Source organism: Oryctolagus cuniculus, chromosome 8, assembly GCF_051225735.1.
Source record: "Oryctolagus cuniculus isolate XC-2025 breed Fujian yellow rabbit chromosome 8, ASM5122573v1, whole genome shotgun sequence".
Classification (NCBI taxonomy): Eukaryota; Metazoa; Chordata; class Mammalia; order Lagomorpha; family Leporidae; genus Oryctolagus; species Oryctolagus cuniculus.
In genome coordinates this window covers 36487502-36501225 of record NC_142874.1, presented here as the reverse complement: position 1 = coordinate 36501225, position 13724 = coordinate 36487502, and the positions used below count along the sequence as shown (strand labels likewise).

Below are 13724 nucleotides of genomic sequence, written 5' to 3'. Positions count from 1 at the left end.
ACTTTATTTGGAAACAGAATCTGTAGGAAAGTCAAAGCGTAGGGCTTTCAGAAGATTTCTGCATTCTATACTTGTTAGTAATATTGTCTGTGTCTTGGTTAAATACAGGAGCAAGGATGAACATTTACTTACCGATCTTTCAACGGATATCTCTACATGTCTGGTAGCCTGATTTCTTGGCATAAAATAATCAACCAAAAACTTCTTCCATGACAAAGGCTTTGTTATTTAGGCAACATTTTAGAGCCATAAATGTTTAGGCAATCTGACAAAAATCTGATCAGCTATTATCTCTGTTAGTTCTTTATGATATAAACAAATAGCCTCTTGTGGAAACTACTGGGTTTTAAAATAACCTTTTGAGGAGATGCAATTTATAAGTGGAAAAATTCTAAAAACATTTTATCTTTCATTTTTATTCTCAGGTTGGCGAGACCAGATGCAAAAAGGTTTGTACTTCAAAGTCTGATCTGAGATCTAATGACTTCAGCATTGTTGGAAGCTTACCAAGAGATTTTGAATTATCCAATTATGACTGCTATGGAAAACCCATTGAAGTCAACAATGGACTTGGAAAATCTCAGGCAAAGAACACCAAGAAACCTCCCCCTGCCAAGCCTGTGATTCCCACAGCAGCAAAGCGAATCGACCTCTATGCCAGAGCCTTGTTCCCCTTCTGCTTCTTGTTCTTCAATGTTATATATTGGTCTATATATTTATGATAAATCCATTTGTAGGAGATAAAATCTCACATCATTGTGACCTGCCTCATTCATAAATGCCAATCAGTGAAAACATCTGCATTTTCATAGCAATATATTGCATTTTGGATGCCATTTGATTGTAATATCCACGTGGCATCTTAACTGAATGGCAGCATGATCTTGTAATGTCTGTGCTCTAATAAAAATGTATATATGTATAGCAAATAGATTGCTTTAGGAATAAAGAAGGATAAAGATACTGCATAATATAAATCCAAACAGTTCTCTTCAGTTCGTGTAAACTGCAATACTCCAGATAATCCTAATAATGAAACAATATGCACGCTCAAGCCTGCTATGGTCGCCATTCTAGTGTATGTAGTATTTCGGATGTCCTTCCTTGTAACTTTCAGAGAGCTCTCTTATTCCTGTATAGTTTTAGATGTTAGTATCACAGATTAAGCAAAGTTGTATGACATTTTGTTTAAACTTTGTAAGTAGGAATATATCAGTTACAATCATGTGGGCTCTATGAAGAAATAAAGTTCAAAAAAGTATTAATTTGTGAAATCAGCTCATTTTAAAGTGTGCCTGTGTTGTCAAAATGCCAGTTAATAAAAAAAAGTAAGAATTTTTGAAACAAAGGGAAATCTGTACTTAGAAAAATGCTTAGTGAGTTCTGGCTTCTGATAAAAATAAATAAAGGATAGGTCCATAATTAAATATTTAGGATAGAAGAAATTAATGTAATCCATGTTAGAACCTAAATATATTTTCATGGATATCATTTGTTGGTACAGAGTAAACAAAATATTGTGCCTTAAAAAGTTATACAGATTTTAGATGAATGCAGTAACAGATATATGATTTCACCTCATTTTTAAGAAGCCAAAAGGAAATACCCTATTACTAGATGTAACTTGATTTGGGAAAATAATTCATAATCATTCAAGAATATTAACTTTTTACTTGTTAAAATGCTTACCTATTCAAGTAAAATTAAGTATATTTCCTGAACTAGTTATTTTATTTATTTTAATATTTTGGGATATATTACAAAATATTTAATGATTACACAAAAAAATCAGTATATGTTAGACTTCACCTTTACTTGTATTTTCCTTCTTCTAAAAGCCTAGGCAACTGAGATGTACTTACTTTGATCTTGTCCCAAACGGAAATTAGGCACTGAGTCTCATTTTATGGGGCCCTCATTTTCTAATACCACATTCAAAGCACCCTTTTTTATTTCAGCCATGGCTGAAGTTAGAACTATTAGTAACTGTCTTGGCATAAAATAAGGCCAAAGAACCATATTTACATTATTTGAAGAGTTTTGTTACAACTAAGAGTTTACATGGCCAGTTCAATGGTTACAAAAATATTATTTATGCAAATTTCTATACTTAATTCAATGCTATTCAGTTTATTGAAGTCTTTAATTTTTAAAGGTTTCTTACAACAAACATTTTTAAATGGATTATAATCCAATTCTTTGTAGTTCTTCAGCTCCCTCTAGTTGCAAAAGCATAACCAACTGAATAATTTTAAAATGCCACAAAATAATCCTATTGATGGACTTCAATACTTGACTAAGATGTATGGCAATGACAATTTAATAATACAACAGGGATAAGAAAAATATTTGTCTTGAAATAGGACTTAAGTCACTTAAAATATTTTTCTTATTGTTTCTTATATCTTTTTTCTTGATTTTTGCAAATTTCATTTACAACAGGGAGTTGGATCTAGACAGAGGTTTCATGGAAACCATACCATGTTGTAAATAAATCTCATTATATAAATGTATAAGATGATATAGCCTTGAGTTGACCTTTAATACCCAGGTAAATATGAGTAACTCTGTGAGGATTAACTATGGATGCATAGCATCAAATGGAACATTAGGCAGTGATCATAACAAGGAAGTGCAATTAATGCCCACTGATGCTTTGCAGTTCTGTTCTTATAGGTTCATTCACTTAACTCCAAGGCAATTCTAGTCTTTGTACTTCAAATATATATCTCTAGGAAATTTGTGGTGTATCTACCTGGCAGGTGTGCTAATACCTCAAATTCAGTTGCTTCAAAATAAAAATGATCATCTTCTCACAATTCAGTAAGTTTTCTTATTTTCTATTTCTGTTAAAGACGTCATTAATCCATTTACCTTTACTAAATCCTCCTTCCTTTCCCACACAATGTAAGAACTCTAGATTCTCCTTCCCACACCAACCATCTCCTGTTTCAGCTCATACTAGCTGCTAAGACTACTTTGTCTACAATCTCGATTCCATAGAACTCAATTTAATTCTTAACTGATTTTGTGATGTTTATTTTTAATTGTACGTTCATTATGTTGGTGTATTAAATACTGTTTTTAGTGTATATTCATTTAAAGTTGCTGCAGTAGATTTTTTGACTATTCTCCTTGTTCTCCACAGATCCCTATTGTTTTTGTGTCTATACAGAGTTATTCTAGAAATTTCCAAATCCTATATAATTTAAACTTAAAAGATAACATAATGAGATTGAACATAAATAGGATTTTACTTCATATATAGTGTGACAGTTTCTTTTGTGTTTTTATTTAGTATGTCTTCGCAGTTTTTTCAGATGAGGACATATTTGATATTTATAAATCTAACTTGTGCTCCCTGCTTCCTACCTTACTTTCTAACTTCTATTTTATTCTATTCTAACTTCTATTCATATGGAAATCTAAGTTGCTGTTTTTCCTAACATAAAGAATTATTTTAATAAATAGCTTTGTGCACACATGGAAGAGAGTACTTCAAAAATGCACAAAAATGAGTTAAGATCTTTAGGTATGCACATCGTGGTGCAGTGTGTTAAGCCTCCATATGGGGACCGCATCCCCTGTCAGACTGCCTGGAATCAGTCCACCACCTCTTCTGATCCTGCTTCCTGTTAATGTGTCTGGGAGATACCAGTATGTGGCCCAAGTACTTGACTTCCTGCCACCTTTGTGAGAGACCTACCTGGGTGGAATTCCTGGCTCTTGGCTTCCGCCTAACCCAGTTGTGGCTAATGTGGGCATTCAGGGCATGAAGCAGCAGATGGAAGATGTCTCTCTGGGTCGCCCTCTCTTTGTCTGTCTCTATCACTCTGCCTTTCAAATAAATAAAAACTTTTTAGAAAAATTATCAAAAATATTTTTGCAAACATTTTGAAATCCATGCACTTTTATCAAATATACATTTGTATGCCCTTTTGAAGACCTGCAGTATACATGAGTATCATATTTGCACTAAAATGGGTAATTTCATTTTCCATGAACATTTTGAAATACTCTCATATTTCCATGAGGCAGATAACAGAAGTGGAGTTGCTAAAAGTTGAAATTTCAAATTTTAGTAAGTTTTCTCAAAATTTCCCTTCCAAAAGCTGGTAATGAGGGTTTTCACTATTATAGCCCAAGCTTTCATAGTAGTCAACTCTTAGTCTATTTTATGTTGTGGGCATATTTCTTAAAAAAAAATAAAATAAAACCTCTTTTGACACTGTTTCAGACTTTCAATAAAGTTGATAAAATATCACAAAGAATTCTTGTGTAGCCTTCATCCAAATTCCCCAAATGTCGGTATTTTTTCATATTGTTGTATTGCCCCCCCCCCCTAATTTGTAGGCATGAGACATTTTCTTCCAAAGTGTCTAACATCACAGACATGATGTCCCTTAACTTATACAGGCTAAAGTGTGTGTTTATTTTAGAGAACTGTGTCTGGGGCAGGGATATAGCCAAGCAGTAAAGTACTTTGTTTTTTACTTTGTAAAAAAGTCACTCTGTTAAGACGTCTGTGTCTCAGATCAGTGCCCCAGCTTCCTAAAGCAGACCCTGGGAGGCAGGATCCTGCCACACATGTGAAGTTCCAGATTACATTGCTAGCTCCTGACTTCAGCCTGGCCTGGCCCAGCCATTGTGGGCAGCAAAGAATGAACCAGAAGATGGTTGCACTTTCTGTCTAGCTGGCTGTTTATCTCTCTGACTTTCAAATAATAATGATAGTAAAAAATCCTTAAGGGAGGACACTTTTCTTTGTAACCATAGTAGTATAATGCATTACTATAAAACAAAACTGATAAAAATGCTATCATTTAAGAGCCTAATTCAAATTTGCCTGTTCCATTTTTTGTTTTGTTTTTGTATTGATTATTCAGGATGCAGTCCAGGATCATGTTTTATTTGTCATTAATTTCTGAAAAATAGAGCAATAATTGTGGCATTGTCCTGTTCAGATATACTCAGCGTCTTGTGTTTTCCAATGAGCTAAATAAAAAATCTGCTTCTATATAAAATTATCTCCATTAATTATTCAGCTGTTTTACCCACCATTTCTCATGTTATTACTCCACTTACACCTTAAAATACATCAAAACTGACTTTGACCATTTTATATTACATTTAGAAGTATTAAATTCTAACATTTTCCTTTTAAATAAGGGAATAATTTATATTTCATTGTTTCTTTTAAGTGGATCAATCTTGGATGTCAAATTTTCTCAAATACTCTTAATTAATATATATAAAGATTCAGAATTAATCATATGGTGTAATCTCTAGTGCATAATGAAAGTAAAATGTTTTTCCTTGTGCAGTATTTACATTAAGCCGTAACCAATGCAACTGAATTTACCAGTAGTACTGAAAAATTTAATCTAAATAAATAGTTGGGTATAAAATTTTAAAGTACCAGGCCTAAATTAAGAATAGTTTTAAACCTATTTTTATAGCCTTTAGTCAATGTTTTCTTGATAGAATATTATTATATTACTTTAGAACTAATAGGTATATTTAAATTATATTTCATGTTAATTGCATATGTTTATGCAATATATCTCCTTTTAAATGATTCTAGTCTTAAACTTTAAGAGGTTGGAATCTTTCAAAGCATCAGCCACATCATTGAAGTAAGAATATGAGATTTTCATTTGATATTAATAGAAGACATCAAGTTTGGTTATACTGTATTTACATATATTTGTATATTTATAATGATATTTTATACATTAATACATTTTACATTCTCTACATATATTGTATGACTGTATATTACAATATTATATCCTTAGTCAACAAGAACAATAAAAAAGTTATGAGTTCCATTGCAGTTCAATTTTCTTTACCTCAAACATTAAGAAAAATTTTACCCCCCTAAGTATTTTAAAATGTCTCAAATCTCCCATGTCACATCAAAACAGTTCTTCCTAAACTTTCTCAGAGTGGACTATGAAAAAAAAATTGTGATTTAGTGTTTATTGAATGTTTAGATATGTTAAAACTATGTATAAAATAAAAACTGGAAAGGTGAATAAAACATAGCCTCCACCCTCAGATGATATAAACTCAACAGTGTGAAGAGGAAAGATATGCTACATATACAAATTACTAAAAGGCAAAGCAGAAATAATGCTTATTATTAAAAAGCATAAGATGGAACAAAGTCATTTGTCCAAAAGAAAAAGACCTGTTTGGAAGAATGTTAGAATTACTTTAATATGATGAAAGAAAGGCCATTTTATGGTAGAATTATAGAATTCTTGGAATTTTGAAACTAAATGTTTACTAAAAGTAAGAAAAATTATGAGAGGCAAAAGGCAGAAACATTGCAATAAAATAAAATCTTAACGTGCTCTTTGAACTTTATTTCTAGTTAACGTCGTTGAAGAAATCAAGAGCATTAAAGCTGATTTTCCTTAGCCGGTGATGTAACGCTTTTTAGCTAATGTTTGCTTCTTAACCAAAACCCACATCTGATCTTTATCTTAGAACCTGAAACAATTTCCAATAAAGCCCAATCTGCAGCCTGAGGCAGTTGCAGTTCAATTAACATTGACAGTGAGGCGGCAAAAGGAGGGCAAAACCCCCCACGGTTTAGCAAGAATTTCAGTCAAACTACAGGTTCTTTACCAATTATCTCGCCAAACAGATTTTATTAGTCAATTAGCATTGCTTCCCCTTTTCCCATGGATGGCGCATAACAAATTGTGAAATGGTAAGCAAGATCAACACACAAATGATTTTAGCCTTTGAAAAGCCCAGTTCAATGGACTGTGTGTTCCCAGGAGACAGTTCCTTTAAGTGTTAGAGTTGGAAATGTATTGGGAGGAAAATGGTATTTAATAGTAGTAAGCACCTTTCTACTTTTCTTTGAAGACTACAGCCTCACACTCTCCTGCTCTTGGCAATCTCCTTGGTACATGAATCTGCTTGCTTTAATAACAAACCCCAGCACTTGGCCTGGGCCTAATTCAGGATCTGCAGATTTGTCAGCTACAAAGATGATCTTTAACTTATTAACTGAGAGAATATTATATGGAACTCATTAAGAAGGAATACCTAATAAATTCTGCCTTGAACTATTATAGAGTCTCTTTCTAAACACAGCTGCACTTTTCTGGTTCATTCATTGGTATGGTCAAAAGCTCTTTCATTCAAAAATCCTTAGTTTCCAAGCAGGCCACCGGCATCATTAGATGCTTTCATATTTTTAGATGAGTTAATTTAAATGTTCAGGTAAAGAATATAGGTGAAGCATGTACCATAGCAGAATAAACTAAAGGTTTAAAGTAACTCAAAAGCCAGTATCACATTTAAATAAGAAGGCGGGACAATGACCTTCGACTTTGAAATACTGGTACTTTGGTTCTAGTTCTAGGCTTTCCATTTACAACCTTGCAAACCTTGTCAAAGCATTTTTCTTATTTTCAGTTACCCTATGTTTAAAATGGGAACAAACACTAATTAAGAATCCTCAATGACAATGCAGAAGTCTTTCTTTTATGGTAGTTAGAATCAAGAAATTGCAAACAGTTTACTCATTGTGTAAATTTTGGCCAATTGTTTAACATCAATGAGCCTCAGTTTCCTTACTTCTGAAATATAGGTAGCAATTACAACTTCATGACTGTGAGGATGCTTTGCAAATGTATTATTAAAAACATTTTTTAGGGGCAGGTGGTTAAGATATTGGTAGTATGGATACCTACATTCTATATTGGAAATCGTGAGTTCAAGTTCCAACTCCACTTCTGATCAAGCCTCTTGCTAATACACATCCTGGGATGCAGCAGGTACTTGTCACTGCTGTCTCCACCGGAGGCCTGCATCGAATTTTGGGCTCTTGATTTTGGGCTAGCCCAGCCAGGGCTATTGTCTGCATTTGGTGGGGATGAACCAAAAGAGGAAAGAATCTATCTCTGTCTCTCCTCTCTTTTCCTCTCCTCCCTCTTGCCCCATCTCTTTGCCTTTCAAATGAATAAAATTTTTTAAAAAACTTTAAAAATGATCTACATATTTAAGGGTAATATTTTATACATTTACATCCTATAAAGAGAAAAATTCAAATAACTGAAAATACTTGTGAATCTTTGAAGGAAAGAATAAGCAGAGCTATTTCCTGAATATGCTAAATACGCTATACAAATTGAGCTCACTTTCTTATAATTTCATGCATGTACAATACTAATAAAAGATAATTAATGCACATGATGACTATCCTGGACAACTCTATGATTTTAAATTTAATTCTGAAGTCGAGGGCATATTAAATTATGTTCAGAACTTTGGTGTTAATGTATTTAATTATATTCTCATCCTTTGACATTTGATAATATTACTACTAAATATAATAGTTGTTCTCAATTAATCAAAACCTAGTAAACCCAATTCTGTAAAAATGTATTATATTCAGAACTCCTACTTAAAATGTATGAGGCCACTTCTAACTAAAAACCTAATAGTTAACTATCCTTAGAGCATTATATTTTATGTTTTAGACACAATACAATACTAAAGATAAATACTTGACTGAAAATATTATAATTCTGGGCATTCTACTAAAGTAAAAAATAAGAAACATTTACTTATTTGAAAGATAGAGTGACAGAGAGGAAGTCACACACACACAGAAAGAAAGAGGGAGAGAAAGAGGGAGAGAGAGAGAGAGAGAGTTCATCTGCTGGTTCACTCCCCAAATGGCCGTAACGGCCAGAACTGGGCCAGGCTGAAGCTAGGGGGATGGAACTCCATATGGGTCTCCCATATGGGCGGCAGGGACCCATGAACTTGATTCATCTTCTGCTGCCTTCCCAGGCTGGATCACAAGTGGACCAGCCAGGACTCAAACAGGAACTTGGATATTGGATGCTGGTGGAAGAGGCATGGATAATCCACAGCCCAACAACACCTTCCCCACTAGATGAAATTTAATTACATCAGGGAGAGTTTGTCAGACTTTGCTTTAAATCTTTGACACACACGTTTGATAAGAATTTCATACTAATATAGTTTAATGATTTTGTAACTATTTTAAAATTTATGTGAATGAAGTTGAACATCTTTTCATTTAATTTATTGTTTATAGTCTGCCTATTTTCCTGCTTTATTCTGATCATTTCTTTATTTGTTGAGCTCTATGTAACAGCCATTAAGCCTTTGACTTGAATGTAAATTAAAAATATGTTAACTCAAAAATAATAAATAAAATATTAAGTTGGAAAACCTACATTCAAGATCTATCATTTTACTATTGGAAATGTCCTTGAAATTTGACTGAATATATATTAACCTCTTAAGGACTATAAAAGGTAAGCCCAATGTGTAGGTTTTTAACATCTAGATAGAATATATATATATATACACACACACACACACACACACATTATCTATCTCCACTTTGTTTTGCATTCTATCTGCAAAGCAACAAGTTGAGATTAGGGTGATATAAATGCACACACTTGTGCTCACATATTTGTGTGTTTTTATATGTGCTAGTGTATATACTTATGGATACATGTGTACACACGGAGTACAATAACAACTCATTGGTATCCGGGTTGCAACTAAGACACACTACATTTTTGCCCCTTTTCAAGTCCAGCAGGATTGCTATGTATGCAAGGAACAATTTCACATTAAGGTTACATTAGGAGCTCTTTGAGAGAATGCCTATTTAAGGATCAAATAAAATAAGTGTGTGCTAATTGATATGAACCAGATGGCCCATAGAGAAAATCTTTGTCTCGACAGATTGTTCCACTTATTTATTCGTGTGTTTGTTCACTTAAAAACACTTGCATTCTTGTTTCTACTCCAGGCTCATTCTTCCCCACCTCATAAAATGGACTGCACCCTCCTCCTGGGCCCCTGTCATTCTAAACATCAGAAACAACTCCTGTTTACCCCTTCTCATCACCTCCTCCATTCTATATAGCCAGAAGAGCTCCCTTTTCCCACATGCCAAATGATTCTGTTAGAAAACGTACCCATCTGCATCTCCACTTACCTTGTCCAGTTCTGTGGGTTTTAACACAAAATACTGGCTAACTCTCAGTGCTTCACATAGGCTATGTAGCTTCTGTCCTCCTGGGATGTGGGACCTCAAGAGTGTCCTGTCTCATCAGGGTGACCTATGTCAGTGTACATGAGCTGTCATTTTGACTGTGGCCCCGAATCCCAACTTTCTCTATGTCCATAGGTCAACCCTCTGTTCTCTCCTTTCCGTATGCTTTCTCTGTACCCTCTGGAATGCTTGCATCATTAAAAAGCTTAACAACTCTAAGCTGTATGTATCCCATTCTTTCCTCTGCCTGGCCATCTTTTTTAATTTTTTTTCTTATGGACTTCAGAATTTTCTGAGACTGGAAATACATGATAATATAATAGTAATTTCACTTAAAATTTCATAATTTTAAAAAGTTGTTAACAAGAATTGTACATATTTATGGTCTAGAGTGTGATATTTCAATGCGTGTACACAACATGTACTGATCAAAACAGAGTAACCAACATTTCCCCTTTTCTAATTATTTTTTAATGTATTTATTTGAAAGTCAGAGTTATACAGAAAGAGAAGGAGAGGCAGAGAGAGAGAGAGGTCTTCCATCCTCTGGTTCACTCCCCAATTGACAGCAATGGCAGAGCTGTGCCCATTCAAAGCCAGGAGCCAGGAGCTTCCTTTGGGTCTCCCAGGCAGGTACAGGAGCCCAGGGACTTGGGTCATTGCAGCCAACTGAGGAGTGAACCAGCAGATGGAAGACCTCTTTCTCTTTCTCTCACTCTCCTTCTCTCTCTATGTAACTCTGACTTTCAAATAAATAAATAAATCTTTAAAAAAAATTATATCCTTCCACTTTTCCAAACTCTTTTATGAGTTCCAATATTCTCTTAGTGGAGTCTTTCAGATCACCTAAATACACAATCATATCATCTGCAAATAACAATAGTTTGACTTCCTCCTTACCAATTTGTATCTCTTTGATTTCTTTTTCTTGCCTAATATCTCTGGCTATTACTTCTTTATCCCACAATGTAAAATACTTTCCTTTTGAAAATTACTTTTCAATATTAAGCATTGTGTGTGTGTGTGTGTGTGTGTGTGTGTATGACAGAGAGAGGATCCTGTGTTGTGACACAGCAGGTTAAGCTGCTGCCTGCAAAGAAGGCATCCCATGTGAGGTGCTGGTTGGTTTCCTGACTACTCCACTTCCAATCCGCCTTCCTATCAATGTGCCTGGAAAAGCAGTGACAGATGGCCCAAGTACTGGTGCTCTGCCACACACGTGGGAGTCCCGGAACAAGCTCCTGGCTCCTAGCTGCGAACTGGCCCAGCTTGTGCTGCCATTTGGGGAATGAATCAATGATGGAAGATCTCTTTCTGTCTCTCTCTCCCTGTAACTCTTTCACATAAATAAATAAATCTTTAAAAAAAAGAAACAGAGAGATGAACATGGAAAAATTTAAGAAAATGTTGAAAAAAAGATACTATCCATATTATAACAGTGATAATTAAATAATTTCAACTTTTCATACAATTTGTTTTACTTATATTTATTCATTTTTATCAATTAATAATGCATAGACACATTGCCTTATTTTTTTAAATTAGAAAATTAAAAATAAAATCTGAAATTATCGTCACCACTAATTGTTTTACTTGATCTTCTGCAATTAGACCTAGAAGCATACATGATAAAAAAACTTTAATTATATTTTTAAAAATAAATTTTTGAAAGAAAAATGCAAATATTGGTGTTTTAAAATGTACATAAATGATAAACTAGTTTTTTGAGAACTATTCACATAGATATCTCAATTATTCTATCATATAAATATATCACATTTTATTTAATTAAAATATTTCTTTCACAAACTTCATTTCTAGCGAGCTATAAATATCCTTGTATGTATCTACCATTTTAAAAAAAAAAATTATTCATTTACTTGAAAGGCAGAGTTACAGAGAGAAAGAGGCAGAGATAGATACAGAGAAAGAGAGATCTTCCACCCGTTGGTTCAGCGCCAGCCCCTCTACTAGTATTTATGTGACAATAATTCCGATTTGTAGAAAACTACAAGTAGACTTCCTTTGTTAAAAGATACAAATATTGGCCAGTGCCGCGGCTCAATAGGCTAATCCTCCACCTTGTAGCGCCAGCACACGGGGTTCTAGTCCCGGTTGGGGCGCCGGATTCTGTCCCAGTTGCCCCTCTTCCAGGCCAGCCCTCTGCTGTGGCCCGGGAGTGCAGTGGAGGATGGCCCAAGTGCTTGGGCCCTGCACCCCATGGGAGACCAGGAGAAGCACGTGGCTCCTGCCTTCGGATCAGCGTGATGGGCTGGCCGCAGCACGCTGGCCGCGGTGGCCATTGGAGGGTGAACCAACGGCAAAGGAAGACCTTTCTCTCTTTCTCTCTCTCTCTCACTGTCCACTCTGCCTGTCAAAAAAAAAAAAAATAGATACAAATATTGGGGCTGGCATTGGGGGTTGCATGTTGTGTTAAGCCACTATCTTTTTGCCAGCATCCCATATGGGTGCCAGTTCAAGTCCCAGCTGCTTCACTTCTGATCCAGCTCCTTACTGATGGCCTAGGAAAAACAGTGGAACATGACCCAGGTGGAAAAACTCATTGCCCATCCCCTATTTAATCTAGTCAGAATACAACATTTGGAATTTTATGCAAGTAAAATGCTGAAAATACTCATTGTGTTAACTTGCAACTATCAGATGATGTGTTAGTCCATTTCCTGTTGCCATAAACATACATGACCTAGGTACTTTATAGAAAAGAGATTTGTTTTGCTCACAACTTTGAAGCTGCAAGACTAAGATTAGGCAGCACCAATAATTTGGCCTGTCATGAGGGCCTCATGGCATATGTCATTTCACTGGCAGGAGCAAGCACGGGAGAGACCACGTAGCAAGACGGGGAGCCAGCTTCAGGGACCATGCTTGTTCTCCTTTAATAATTCGCTGTCTTGGAAACTATTTTGGATCCCCCAATAAATATGTTAATTCCTCCTGAGGATAGTGCCCCAGTGACATAATCATCTTCCAGTAGACCCTGCATTTTAAAGGTTCCACAACCTCTCAACATCTCCTTATTACTGGACCAAACTTCCAGCATGTGACTTATATCCAAACCACTGCAGATGATCACGGTATTTATTCCTTACTATATTACATAGCTACTGTGTTCATAGATTTTCGAACTTGGTGTACTACTTTGTATTCCTGGGATAAACTGTATTTTTCTGTGATGCACATTATTTTTTGTTCTTCTAGTTGCTTTTGTGATTACATTTTTATTTATTAATATATAGAGAACAGATGTCATGAATTTAATAGATACGATTCCAAGAACACAATATTTTCCTCCTCCTCTTCTCCCCCCTCCTCCCTTCCTTTCCTTTTTTTAAAATTTTTTTTGTAAAAACAATCTTTCAATTTACTTTACAATCACAAGATCAACACAAGTAAAGGGTGGATAGACTGCTGTTCTGCAGGCCATGCATAAGGGTTATGAACAACAATCATATCACAGGATGTCAGTTTAACTTGATACGCATTAAGTTGTGGTTTTATCTTGTACTCTATACATTTAGCATCTTTCTTTAATATGAAGTGCAGTGACTTGAGAGTCATGTAAAATGCCTGTCTGTGCCTAGAGGTGGACATTGGCACAGCATATCATTTTCTCACATCATCTATGCTCTAGGTA

The 13724-nt window shown here is 34.9% G+C and overlaps 1 protein-coding gene across 6 annotated transcripts in view; it reads left to right on the top strand.

Moving 5' to 3' along the window:
- Positions 1 to 4271, top strand: part of GLRB (glycine receptor beta) — a 137312-nt gene extending 133041 nt beyond the window's left edge. For all 6 annotated transcript variants that reach the window (XM_089302279.1, XM_089302280.1, XM_051819910.3 and 3 more), the window contains one exon: positions 426 to 4271. In XM_089302279.1, the coding sequence (XP_089158405.1) occupies positions 426 to 722 (297 nt within the window). In that variant the 3' untranslated portion in view covers positions 723 to 4271. The remainder of the gene's footprint in view (positions 1 to 425) is intronic.
- Positions 4272 to 13724: the final 9453 nt, after the last annotated feature.